The sequence below is a fragment of the Lycium barbarum genome, chromosome 8 (assembly GCF_019175385.1).
Source record: "Lycium barbarum isolate Lr01 chromosome 8, ASM1917538v2, whole genome shotgun sequence".
In the NCBI taxonomy this organism is placed as follows: Eukaryota; Viridiplantae; Streptophyta; class Magnoliopsida; order Solanales; family Solanaceae; genus Lycium; species Lycium barbarum.
Window position 1 is genome coordinate 110,905,771 of NC_083344.1, and position 14,569 is coordinate 110,920,339.

General features: G+C 34.2%; 1 protein-coding gene across 1 annotated transcript; it reads right to left on the bottom strand.

Moving 5' to 3' along the window:
- Positions 1-8,036: 8,036 nt before the first annotated feature.
- LOC132606697 (protein SCARECROW-like) lies at positions 8,037-12,735 on the bottom strand. The gene is made up of 2 exons (XM_060320298.1): positions 10,337-12,735; positions 8,037-8,721 (listed from the first exon to the last, which is right to left on the bottom strand). The coding sequence occupies exons 1-2, from the start codon at positions 12,265-12,267 to the stop codon at positions 8,244-8,246; spliced, it is 2,409 nt and encodes an 802-aa protein (XP_060176281.1). The 5' UTR covers positions 12,268-12,735; the 3' UTR covers positions 8,037-8,243.
- Positions 12,736-14,569: the final 1,834 nt, after the last annotated feature.

The following is a 14,569-nucleotide window of genomic DNA, read 5'->3' on the forward strand; positions in this document are numbered from 1 at the left end:
CAGTAGCATAGGAGATTCTTACGAGCATAACCATGGTTCCAAACAACAAATATAACAGCCAAGCGGATAGGCAGCATAGCAGTAGCAGTCGACTCAAAAAATAACACTATAATAGTTTGCAGGGCGATAGAGACAACACAAAAAAAAGATAAGAATGGCTCAAAGGAGTAGGGTAAAACACAAAAAAAAGATAAGAATACTCGTGTACTTTCCAGAAGTCAAACACACAATTTTGGAGCACAATAATGACCTAAAGGCACCTAAACAAAGCCATAAACAGAAAAGAAAACTCTCAACAAGAATAAGGAGGGATTACTGAACTAAAAAAAAGTGTGATTATACTACAAAAATAAGCCACTAATTAGCAACTTCATTGTTTAAAAAAAAACACTTAATGAGTGATTAAGACTAGACTAATTGTTAATGCTTGCTTAGTTTGTTTTTTAGGATTCCCTCTGCTCTATATTCTTAAATAGTTAATAGTTAATTTAATCAATATTAATCGTTAAAAGAAAATCAGCAGCCTGACAGACACAGAAAGTCAAAGGACGGCATAATCATTTTTTGGTATACCAGGACATGTTTTATACTCAAATTTAGGGATTACCCAAACAGATGTAAAGTAGTTTAAGCAAGCACATATTGATAACTTAAACCATCACTGATGTCTACCAGATTTCAAATAAACATGAGAAGATAGAATGCTCATTAAAGAACTAGGATTTATTAACACAATATGAGACAAATTCTGTGCAGTATCTATGTTTGAACTAAGTAAAGAGAGGTATGTTGAAATCCCAAATAGATTTTTTACAAGTTCATTTTTTGCATACAAAGATCCCATTTCGACCAGTTTTAAATAAAACTCATTTTAGCGTTTTGTTAAATTTAAAGCCCTTATGAACTGTTAAGAGATGAGAACAGTTTGAACATTCAAGTAAAACAAGGATCAAATATGCTTCGAGCATGCCAATGATAATATTAAATATGATAAATCATATGAACACTCCTAAATTGCAGTACTAAAACATTTTAAAAGGTCAAATACGAATTTCGATTCAAACTCCTATATGCATATCTAAACCCCCCAATTTAAGTTAAACGACATCATATAACTAAGCGAGGCAGGCCCTTATTACCAGATTAGGCCAAACACTATTAATATAGTCATCCAAATATGAGCCTATAGATACTGCTGAAACTAACATCAATTTAAGCTGGGATATGCATATACCAGCATTATTGACTATTAAACTGCAACCAACTAAACCCAAACATACACCAATACAATTAAGCTACTAACTGAAATTATATTAACCGAAACTACAGAACATGCATGAACACACTAAACTGACTGAACATGAATATGGTTCATACACAGAATCCGACTATCCTAACACATATGCAGATATTTAAACTACATACACAAATTACATAGAAGCACTAAAATGAACTAACACAGAACAAATAAACCCTAAATAAAATAAAAAAGACACAAAAAGGGAAAGGAGAATCACCTGCTTCGGGTGCAGCGAAGTGAGGCTTTGAATCTTCGATCTGCCTCGAAACACCACAAACTCCTGAGTTGGTATCACTCGGATCCGAAACAGTGAAAAGAAAAAAATGTTTAGTATTTTTTGAATCGATGTTAAGCGATATTGTGATTGCTAAAAAAAAAATATTTTGTAGGGGATTTTTCGCTGAAGAACTCTAATTTTAGGGAATTTCGGCGGCTAAAAGACCTCCCTTCTACTTCAGAAAAACGATTATTTATAGGGGACACTTAGGGTTTTCTAGGGTTCGAAAATTGAAAAATTCGGCGGGATTTCTAGGTCAACTTCCGTTCAAATAACGTTAGAGTCTTTCCTGTCAACGATCAGATCCAGGGGAGAAGTAGACAAAACCATTAAAACCTTGTACCCGAAAATGAAAAAAAAAACTGCTAAAGAAAAGATTTTGTTTCACAAACAGACGAAGTCCATTAAAATGTTCTGATTGACAACAGAAAAGGGAGGAAGAAGACGAACTCACCCTGGTTGAACACTGACGGGAAAGGGACAAGCATTAATTGCTTTTCCCGAAATGGCCATGCACGGCCTGGGGGGATCGAAAGAGCTCTGGGATTTTGCTATTCAAGTTGTTGAAGAGTGAGAGAAGAGAAAGAGGAGGAGAGAGGAAGGGAAAGAGAGAGAGAGAGAGAGAGAGGGGGGGGGGGGGGGGTGCGGCGGATGAGGAAAAGAAACCCTAGCGTTTCATTTTGTTGACGAGTCGGGTCGGGTCTGGGTTAAACGGTTAATGGATTGGGTCGACTGAAAATGTGGGCTGGGTGAATAATAAAAAAAAATATGGGTTGGGTCGATTTAGGCGGGTAATGGGCTGGGCGGATGAATTAACGTGTAGGCTGGTCCAAAAAATATTGTTGTTGATTGGGCTTGGATTTGGGTTAGATGAATTACAAATATAGGCTGAATGAAAGAAATAATTTGGGCTTCTAAATTTAAGTAAAAGACCTATTTTAATTAATTATATATTAACGGGTGCCAAAATATTATTTAATATAAAAGTATGTAATTATTAGTGCTCAGATAAAAAAAAAATTATATGACGTCGTAATAGCCGTGCAATAATATTTTGAAAGTCAACAGTAAATAAACGCTATTATTTAATTGTGCGAAAATAAATGCGATGCGTGTGCGTAGGATGGTAAAAATGCTGAAATGATTATAATGCAAATTATAACAATACTGTTAATAATGATAATAAAATAATGATGATAATAATAATAATAATAATAATAATAATAATAGTAGTGGTAGTAGTAACGGTAGTAAAATAAAAATAATAACAGCAGCGACTATAATAGGATAATGAAACGCCGGCATTAATAAAAGCTAATAATTGTAGTAAAGTATAAATAAATATTTTTTAAATTTACTAAAACTACTAGAAGTGTAAATAGATATTTCGGAGGAAAGGTGAGACAAAATTGAGTGTCAACAGCACAAACCTCATGATATTTGAGAATCTTTCTTACGTAAGTTAAATAGAATAACCTGCTTGATGAAGATATTCATTTCTTTTCCTTTTTGAAATAGTACGTTTTCCGAATGAATTGCGGCCTACACATCATCTTAATTCGTTCTATTCATGAAAAAAATACAGTATCTCTTTTTTATCTTTTCTAAGATCGTAATGTTATTACTTAGAGGATTCATAGTGAGATTTTTCATTGTTAATGCAAAGGACATAGTACTTTTTATATAAAAGATATAAATTTTTATATAACTACTCATATATGATATGTCAATTCGTGAAACAAAAAAATATACGCAATATGTATTAATATCTGAATATCTCACTATTGTTTTTGCAAGTACGAAGATTTCTTAACAGATTATGAGAGTGTTTTACAAGAATTTGTTCCCTATAGTGTGATACGAAAAAGGAGAAATAACATCATATTTAATTCAAAGGACATGTAAATACTATTAATATGACGACATATTTATTTGAAGAGGATGGATTGTGGTTGTAAATTAGGATATAAAATTAGTTTTTTTTCTACCGTGACAACAATTTATGCATAATGAACCACTTCCATTTATTTGAAGAGGAGGATATTTTGTGGTATATGTGTCCATTTCAGCACTCTAACTCAACTTCTGTTGAATTTTCTTTTTCAAATGAATAGCATTTTACTTGTATGTTGCTTCTCATCTACTACTAACTTGTGGCTCCTGGTGTTTCCTTTAATTATGTTTTTCAGTGTGTTTTCCAATAAAATAGTTTAAAAGTTGCTTATTCTATCCACGCTGACATTTGAACGCAATAGCAATCACTTTTAACTATTTCTTGAAAGAAGAATATATTGTCAGTTAGACAGTTATCAAAATGACATTGAGCTTCCTTCTGACTTTGTTTATAAGTATTTATTAGTGCACAACATTGTTTTAAAAAGCAGTGTCAGGACTCGCTCCGGGGCTCGCCTCGGGGCAGGGCAATGGCAAAACGCCCTGCGGCTAACGTGCGGGACTTAGTTCCTATGAGGCTTACGCCCTAAGCGCCCAACCGTACGCCCTAAACACGCCTAACGCCCAACGCTCAGGGCTCGCCTAACAGTTCTTACACAAATTATATTTTAAATTCCTTAATTAAAATCATTCACCCTCATAATTGTTTAACAAAATAATGATACTTAATAGTTTTTCATCTATAGAAATATATAGAAGATTGGGTGTAACTCATATAACAAGTCGTAGTATTGGATATTTACTATTTGAGAACGTCGTGAGGGTGAATATCACTTAATTTTTTTTAAAAAAAACACATAGCAGAATTGTACATTTTCACTTGTCATTGGTCATAAGTCCTATATATCAGAATTATCATATAATTTTATTTTTTGTTCATGAAGAAGTTATGTTTTAATTGTAATATTGATAAATTTTATTGATTATTTGCTTATAGGGAGATAAAATGAATAGTATGATAGTAATAGTGTTTTAAGAAACTGTGTTTTTTTCCGTGTTTGAAAGTTAAAATGTTAGAATTGTTTTGCATTTCATAATAGCTTTTATTTCATTGTATTGTTTATACTTGTAAAATTATGTTATATATAATTACAAGTTATAAGCGGTGTATAATGAATTGCTTTGATCATTTTTTTGTGAGGATCAAGCGCGCTCACACACACACACACACACACACACACACACACACACACACACATATATATATATATATATATATATATATATATATATATATATATATATATTTCATTTATTTACAGTTTTCTTTTATTTTTTAATGTAATTTTACCTATTTAAAAATATTTATTGTAATTATATTATTTTAAGAAATACTAAAAATTAAATACCCATGGGGCTTACGCTCCGTGCCTCGAGGCGTATGTAAAACGCCCCGCCTTACGCCCCCGCCTTTTAAAACACTGGTGCACAACAACGAAATCTGCAAATTGAATTGTTGGATTAAACGTTCCAAGTAGGCATGTGCTTAATAGTCTTTTGGATATTTTGCCAAGTCTCATGTTATAGGAGAGTCGTCGGGTTTGGATTGGTTGGCAAACTTACGTACTATTGTTTGTTCACACATTTTGTTAAGCTTGAAGTTTATTTTGATGTCTTCATTTGGATAGGATATTTACTCAAGTGGCCAAAGATACATTTGGCCAATCTGTTCCATTAGGAAGTAAATGTATTATTGGGTTCGGTGGCGAACTACTGTGAGGAGTATACCCTGCTATACATTTTTCAAGAGAATATTCACATTCATGATGTGCTTTTGTACTTTATATATAGAGTTGTAGAGAATATATTGAACTTGTTCTCACTTACTTACTCGATCTTGACTTTCATATTATTGTTCTTCGAAGAGATGTCTGCATAACCTCTGCTATCTCATAGCTTTGTAAGAATAACTTGACAAAAATTTTGATGACCGCGCGCGCGGTTCAATTAAATGGTCTATTGTATAAATATAAACTTTATCCATTCTTTTCCAAGAGTAGTAAAACGCTTTCTCGATAGATGAAAATGAAAATTCCCATATCAAATTTTTACTATTGAAGACCGAGATCACCTTGAATTTCCAAGGATGAAGATATCGTTTAAAGATGCATAGAAAAGTTGGTCACATTTGGAGCTGATTTGATGTTGTCTGGGATCTAATTTTGAGCTGAAAACTGCAGAAGAAACACAATTACCTAAAATAATACATACCGTAAAAGTGTACAATTAATGCACTGTAAAAATATACTGTTATATTAGTATACAGTTTACTGCAGTATCATTCAATAATATACACATCTGCAATAGTATACCGCAAGAGCCTAAAATTCTTCAATAGTTTACTGCAACAGTAAGCTTTTACTACATACTGTAATTTCAGTAACACTATACTCATAATATTGGGATAATCAAATTTCAGTGTTTTCTTCTCCAAACACACCATATTTTAGTATATTTGCTGCACCTCTTTTTGAATTATTCTCAATTTTCAGTTTCTTTATTTTCGAAGTTGTGGTAATCGAAATAATAGATCATAGAGGAATGGGTGCGGCCACTGGTTTTTCTTTGATTGTTATAAATGAGGCAGTGGTGTTGAAAACTATAGAAGATTTTTTCGTGGAAAAATGAAACTATATGAGCTGTATATCTTGGGTTTGACTGTAATTTAATTTTTCAATAGGCATGCAATGTAAATAGGTAGTGTCGGGTAATTTGTTTGAGTCCTCTAGGTAGTTGTGTGTTTATCCCTATATACAATTCTCATACAAACTCAGTAAGTGAAAAATAATTGACCAAGTAATGCTTGCTTTGTGCTATCCAAGTCGTCTGTGGTGAAAACAAAAATCGTTTACATACCTCTTTATACTATTACAGTTCCAATTAAGAAATTTGTATATTCCTATTGTCTTGTGATTAGAAGTCTATATCCTCTCATGTAACTATAATCGAATGAATTAGTTCAAGATTTTAAGGAGCGCTAAAATGATTTGGGACTTTATGACTTATCATCCCACCACAAATTTTGATGATGCATCTAGTCCTTCCTAATCATGTTCTTCAATTTCTTGGGAGTACAAGGCCGCATAAACCCTAAGCTATCAATGCATATCTATAAACTAGTAGTAGTAAATATTAAGTGGTTCTTTTTTTTTTTGGTTAAAGACCAGTCATCAATGAATATTTGGTATACGAAGTTTCATAACTATTTGGCCCACTGGGCAACTCTTATGCTTTTGCTTTTGCAAGCACTCTTGCTCGATGTGTAAACTATCCCATAGTAGTTAATATGTTTCTTTCCTTAAAAAAAGAAATTGGCTATAACACGTTAACGTAAAGTTATATTTTGCAAGTTGATGATGGATTTGGTTAGTTCTGAAATACTATATAAATATTAGGTATATCAAGTCAACTAAGTATTTTAAGAGGCTATAAGGCAATGCATGGACCAAGTCCTGCAACTCAGCTGGATTCTTAGTCATTTAATCTGAAATTAACGAACATATGCTTTGTGCAAGTTGAGGTGCGGACACTTTATCTAGTGGATAATTTTAATGCAAGAAGATATCGTTCAACAATGTCATCGGGTTGATGGCATTTGCAATCAACTTAATTTGGATTTGTTGGTAAATGTTCCAAGTATATTTTAGGACTCATCAGACTAAGGTGCAACAACAAAAAAGAATACACAATGATGATTATTAATGTTTAAAATGTCAATCAAACAGATGTCTAAGTTTAAGGAATAACTGAGATCTGCAATTATATATCCAAGGATCTTATAAATGATGAATTAACATATACTTTAAGCTGGTATGTATAGTTTTGTTTATTCATAGAAAATAGAATATACGAGTCTCTACCAGTAAGTCGTTTCTTTCTCTACTAATTTCCTGTCACGTTGTAATTCGTATTGTCACTTGACCTTTGTTTAGTTTAATATTCTTTGATATCACAAGGTAAAACTCATCACATCTGCTTGACCTTTGGTTTAAATCTCACGATGATCCTCTCTTTCACGCCTTGCTCTTCATATTTTGTTTACTTTTAATTAGTTCATTTGTCAATCACTTCTCAACTTCACCATATTGGTATCTTAGTTCAATTTACCAAATTTTGGGAAAAAAGTGTACAGACATGGAAACACAAACATTCCATGTCTAAAAGTGGATAATTATGCTTTTCATCCCTCAATCGTTATTGAATTTAATTTTAGCCTATATATTACTAGCTAAGCACATTTAACCTTTGATTAATATAGTTGTGCACTTATAGTCCTCTGGCTGACAAGTTTCTATAATTTTAGTAGGTTAAATCCACATGTACGCGTCAATTTCAAATCAATTGGAGATGAGAGATATAGGAAATTCTCTATAAATGCTCCTTTACTTGAATATTAACGAGACCAAAGTTTGAATTTTTGATAGAGATGAAACACACATTTTTTCCCTTTTCAAGATATCTTTAAATTCAACTTCAAATAAAAATGGAACAATAAATTTGAGAAAATTTAAGAAAAGCAACATAATTAATGATTACTTAACAAAAAAAGAGTTAACAAACCGCACCTTCGCGATGTATAGATACACATGACATGAAAAGATGAGTTGTAAACTACACTGGCAAATGAAGGAATGACAAATTTTCTGACCGCGCATTTCCCTTTTTTAATCATTCAGTATTCGAAATTCACCAACTTGACTGCATAGAGGCTTTCTAATCCACATTGGTACGAGAAAAGTGACGAGCACCGGATGCAGCATGCAAGGGACTAGGCCTCCATGCAGAAGCACTAAACAAGCAAAGATCTTTCCAACCAAGCTTAAGAGTTCCATTATCCTCAACCAAAGTGTATCCATGAGATGGGAACATTCCAAGCAAAAGTGTAGCTTGTGCTGCAGCATTACCTGCAAGAGATAAACACCTAAAGCCAGATTGTTGAAGCTTTTCTCTCCAGTTGTTGAACTTCACCTCACCACTTCTCGAAGGACCTCCAACAGCTAACACATTTCGTATCTCTTTTGACAAGAGCTGTTGCTCCACGACGTGTCTTTCCTCGCTCTCTTCCCCATAGCACGCGCCCAGTGAGTCAAATAGAGCTGAGTAGTAATGTATTGCTTCCACGAACCTCCCCAGGAATGAACCCGCGTGGCTCAGGTCCTGTTCTACTACTGTCACCACCTTTGGAGCCAACCTGAAGTAAAACAGAAGATTAAACCAAAGCCACTAACTCATACATACGTCGAGCACAAGTGATGGGTTGATCTGAATTCAATGTTATGAGAATCATTAATATATTTGTTGAATGTAGCAAGACAAAGACAACATATCGGGTCTAGGGTTGAATGTCAACAAGACCTTTATTAATAAACATATTTGGAGAGAGGCGAACCAATGTGCCAGACTTTCTGCTAAATAAATGGCATAATCATGATGAGGATCTAATAATATGGGGAAATGCGTTCAAGAGTATGGAATTCCTACTCCGACTTAAGCGGGGTTGCTTTTGAAATCCTGTAATACTCCATTTGTTCCAATTTATGTGGTACTTTTCGATTCAAATAGTATGAACTTTGACCAACATTTTAAAATGTCTTTTTTCACCAAATTGATATGGGAAAAGTTGCAACTTATAGTACTTTTCAAATATATAAATTTTAATCTCAAAATATTGTGTTAATATAATCCAATTTAGCAGCAAAGGTTAACCAAATTAACTCTCGAAAAACGAAAAATATCACATAAATTGGGACAGAGGAAGTATTTTTTTAGTGTTTTCCAGTGTGCCAAAATAAATGAAAAATCATTAAAATTTTAATAAATATAGATTTGAAACTCATAATTCAAAAATGTAACGAGTTCAATAAAATCAAAAACTTAAAAGTTAGATTCCATCAAATTATTATCTTGCATTTGTGTCAATTTACATACTATCAAAATTCACCCCCAATGGTACATAGTTTCTCTCTCTATCGTTTTTCTTTTCTTTTAGGGCGTGCTGCCCAAAATCTTTACATGTTTGAACTTATAAGAGAGAATTCAGGTAAATTAAACAGGCACGGAGGCCTAAGTGATGCATTCACGAGAGAAGACAGCCTTTTGTGCTAAAAGTGATTGGCCTTTTTATCCTTCTTTTTTCAGGTTTACCGAAAAAGAGAAGCACCGCTGGTCAAAGAGAAAGAACCTTTAAGCGCCGTGTAAAGATAAAATAAATACTGTGTGAAGATTCTTTTTTTTCCTTACGTTAAACTGCATAATGATATTTGTTGTCGAGAATTAACAGTAAAATTAAGAAAAGAAGAGATAGATAAAACTTTAAATAACTTAGGTAGAGAAAAACAACTTCTTAAACTCCTTTTCATGACAATTTTTATTACTAAATAATTTCAACCTAATTTAGAAATATCAGATTGTAATTTCATTATATCAAGTCTCATCCCATATGTTCGCTACATGCTCGGCATTAGTATCTACCACAATAAGGATAGTAGTATTGACACTATGAATTATGCAGTGTTATTGTTTCCAATGTTGAATTGAATTTGGCAAATGGTTGTTACTGTAGGCATTAGTGATACCAGTAGTATAGCTATCCTCCATTTCATTTTATATGACAGTATATTACTAGACAGAAAATATAATAAGTGTCTTTCTGAAATTTGCTATTTCAAATATGTTAAAGCACTCCATAGCTACAAAAATTACAGTAAAAGTAAAATAAAAAGTTTGATGTCAAAGATTTCCTAATATAGAAATTTGTCATTGATTCTGAATCAGAGGGGGAAAAAAAAAGTGTCCAGAAATAGTACCTTTGCAAGAGGGAGAGGGTATTAGAGTCGCTGCCAGTAACATCATACAGGGAATGTTGCAACCAATGAACCGCAACAGCTTCTCTCTTGCTCACATTCAATTTCTCAGCATCCAAATTCCCAACTTTATCCGCAACAGGTAAAAACTCAAAAGGAAGTCCTAATCTCTCAGCAAAATCCGACAATCGTTTGCCGGTAGCCTCAAGAGCATCCATAGAGGTTCCAAGCCCGGTGAGCCGAACGAAAGGAGGCCCACCGGGCCTGGAAGCCAAGATATGAAAAAGACCGGGCCATTGTAGACCTTGCATTATATCAAGGTCTATAATGTGCACCCGGTCTTCTCTCTCGAAAGCTTCTTGTATAGCCTGATTGGCTGTAAAATGAGAGAATTTTATGAATGGACTGATCCCGTTAAACACCTGGAAGGCGGAGGCCATCTTTTGGGTGTAAAGCACGGGGACGCTCGTCAGTGGTAGCGCTGCGTATATTCCTAAGCATGAATTCAACAGCCTTGCTGACATGGCATCGGAGAAATACGCAGCGACACGCTGTGCAGATGTGCCAAACGGAGTCGAGAGTTCTGAAACTTCTAATAGCATTTTATTTGCTTCCTCTAAATTATCAGCGGATACAGCTTCAGCACATTGTAAGAGTAAGGTCAAAAGGTGCAATCCTTCTTGATCCCTCTTCTGTTGTCGCTCTTCTTCCTTTTTCTCTCTGTATGTAGTGACCGGGACAGGAGCAGGTGTTGTAGTTTTTGTTTTGGCAGTGCTATCAGCCACTGAGGTCGGAGATAGAGAATTAGAAGATTGCTGCTGCTTCTGTTGTTCTAAATCTACTACGGGCTGATGCTGAGGAGATTCTTGCTGCTGCTGTTGTTGTTGTTGTTGCTGTTGCTGCTGCTGCACTTGAGGAGAAAGAATGGGAGGCGTAACAAAAGAAAGATCTGTTGCAGTGGGATTATTGCCGCCCAGAGAGGCCGCCAACGGAGCGTTGTGGCTGGCAGGCAAAGCGATTTCCCAGTTTAAGTACTGATTATTTGAGGAATCCGGAATGGACAACATATTCTGCTGCAATAAATTGGGATTGTTTTGGGCCTGTTGTAAATTCGCAATCTGTGACAACGGTTCTTTTCTTCTCCAGCATTCCATGGGGTCATTTTGATCAGCGCCACCACCATTAGCATTATTATTACTAGTGAGAGAGCGAAGCCTGTACTCCAAGAGGGAGGCGAGATATGGATTGCAAGGGTGGATTATCTCCCTAACATTCTGGATGAGTTGGGGTACGGAAACTTGAGCAGAACTGTTGATTAAATCCTTTATAATACCATCAATCCATGCCGTTGCTGACGTGTTGTCATCCATGGATTCGATTCTTCCAGTTGTAAGAGGGGAAGAAACAACTGCTGCTGGTTGCTGGAGTAGTAAACCGCTGTTTTGGCGGTTTCTATCAGGAGGAAAGAGAGGCAAACCGGAGAAAACACAAACAGATGGGGATTGATTATTATTGTTGTTGTTCTGGTTTTGGGATGCATCAGTGTAATTGGTCAGGTTTGGGATAGAATTAGAAAAGCTGGTGTAATCAGGCCCTTTTGACGTCAACATTTGCATAGTGGAGTAGTTGGAGACGTGGTGAGTCGTTGTTGGGATACTGTTGATATTGTGACCACCAAAATTACTAGTAGTACCACAAACCCTTAAATCACCACCAAGCTGGGTCGAATGATACCCAGCTATGGTAGCAGGCCGGCGAAGATATCTATGTTCTTCGCCGGCCTGGATCTCCATGTCGGAGGCAGCTCTCTTTCTGACCATTTTTCCCTTGTCACAGTGCACGTTATTGAGTACCTTGCTGGTGGCCTGCAACTTCTCGTCCTCACCGGTAGTGTCAGGGCAGTTCTCACCGTTCAGAGGAAAAGCTTTTGCCATGATAAATGAAACAGATTCTCAAAACTCTTTTGATTTTTCATCTTCATCCTGTTGAGATCCTTAATAAAAGCAGTTGTATTAGAAAACACTTCCAAGCATATAGCGGTGAAAGGATTTAGACACGGGCATTGGGATTCTGTGGTCTTTATCTCTAACCTCTTTTAATTTTTCTCCTTCAAATCCAACACAACACAAACACGTCCTTCCAGGGCTTACTACTAGCTACTTGTTTATAACCACTTGTGACTTGACTGGTTGCCTTTTGGATTTATATGCAATTTCAGTATTGCCAATGAGAAAGAGGCTGAGGAAGATGGAATTTATTGACGACATAAGTACCGAAGTTGTTGAAAACTTATATGGTAATCCACGAGCTATCTTTTCCTCTTTTTTCCAACATTGCTCGTCAATTATTATTGCGGCTTGGCTATAGTGCTAGGGCTAGATTTTCCTATATCCAAATTATTTGCGGTAGTTATAACTATTCTTTCAGATAGTATTATCATATTTTTTATAGCATTTTGTTCTGACTTTTTATACTGTTATAAATTATTTGTTTTTATATCAAAGATCTACCGAAAAGAATCTTTTTATCTTTTAAAATAGAAATAAAATCTACGTTCACTCTATCCTCTCTAAAACTCAATTTATTAAATTTTAATGGATATATTGTTGTTATTGTTATTTCTACTATTTCCTACTGGGATTGTAATGTTGACACAGAGAGAACATGGTGATTTTTTAATAATTTATAGTGTTATGGAATGAAGAGTCTGATATAGAAAGGGGCGGGTCCACGAGGGTTTTACAAATTACAAGTCGATAGGTACCTTTCTCTGGCAAGGTAGAGGGTGGGTGTTGGCTGAAATGATGGAAACTTTTGTTTGCTTCTTCTTTGCTTCTCTCTCGTCTCGATCAGTGAGTCGTCGACTTCGTGCGTTTGACTTTAGCTATACTTATTACTCCATTCATTTTTACTTATTCGGTATAAATTTGACACCCTTCGTGGTTGTTTGGTACGCGAATAATGTTATGCTGGAATTATTGGTTTAAAATTATAATTTTGGGCTAAATAATTTCTGGCTTATTTAGTACTTATTTTTTATTTGATTCATTTGATTAAAGGTGAAATATATCATGTATAATTTAAAGCATGTACTTGGTATTAGTTATACCACTTAGGAAATGAGATAATATTATTCAAGATTGTGGTATAGTTTTATATCAGGACTAATTAGTAACTCAAATCAATCATGATACAAATTTAACCCAAAAATTTAATATCGATATATCCTGCGTTATACCGTCTACCAAACGACCCCTCGAGTTGTAATATACTTCTTCAGTTTTATTTTGTTTGTCCTCTTTTTATTTTTAGTATATTTAAAAAAATATGTCTTTTTTTTAATCAACTTTTTAATTTTAACTTTTCACATGACATGTTCAAGACTGTAAGATTGAAAATTATTTTGATACATTAGATATATTTCTAATTTACGATAACATGATTCAAAAGTGTCATTTACTTTCTTAAACTCCATATCAAAATAAAAGTAGATGGAGGGAATACTTGACGGAGCTTCTAATTAAGTCCTCCCATCAACATACACCTCCGTCCACTTGATTTTTTAATTGATTCAAAATATGCGATTATTTTAAAAGTTAAAGAAGGTATTAATTATTTCAAAATTTAGTACATTATAAATGATTTGAACAAATTTGTAAAAGAAGTCTTTCAACACTCACTTCTTAATTAAAATGTTGAAGAGGTAAAGATTAATTTAATCAAATACTATCTAAATAGCAATTAATGTCATTAAGTAGATAAAGTTGCTCATTTCTACTATCTGCAACGAAAGAATGCACATGCAAATGCAGTTCACCACTTTAACATCAAAACTTTCAGTTTCAACACCCCAAATTAAATTAACGTATATTTTTATAACGATCTAATAGTTAGTATTATTAGTTTTTGAATAATTCAGATTCACGTTGTATAAAGCTCATTAAAGTGTAAGTATTTTCTATCACACTTTTTTCTTTCTCCGAGTCATACAGTGACATATAGTCAAAGATGAAGAATTCATTTGACGACATTCCTGGGTGGTAATTACCGTGTATATTTGCTACTTCATCAGTTCTTTTTTATTGTCCCTTATACTTAAAATAAAATTTTCTTTTTACTTGTCCATTTTAGCAAAGCAAGAAAACTTCATTATTTTCTTCCAATATTACCTTATCATTAAATAACTATATAAAATACTGGAGTAGCAATCAAATTTAGTTTTTCATAATATAACTA

Bases quoted from the DNA above. Each gene is read 5' to 3' on its own strand.
- LOC132606697 (XM_060320298.1), bottom strand. From the start codon at position 12,267: ATGGCAAAAGCTTTTCCTCTGAACGGTGAGAACTGCCCTGACACTACC. The intron at 8,722-10,336 runs GTACTATTTCTG...GTTTTACTTCAG, and splicing joins ACCCTCTCCCTCTTGCAAAG to GTTGGCTCCAAAGGTGGTGA.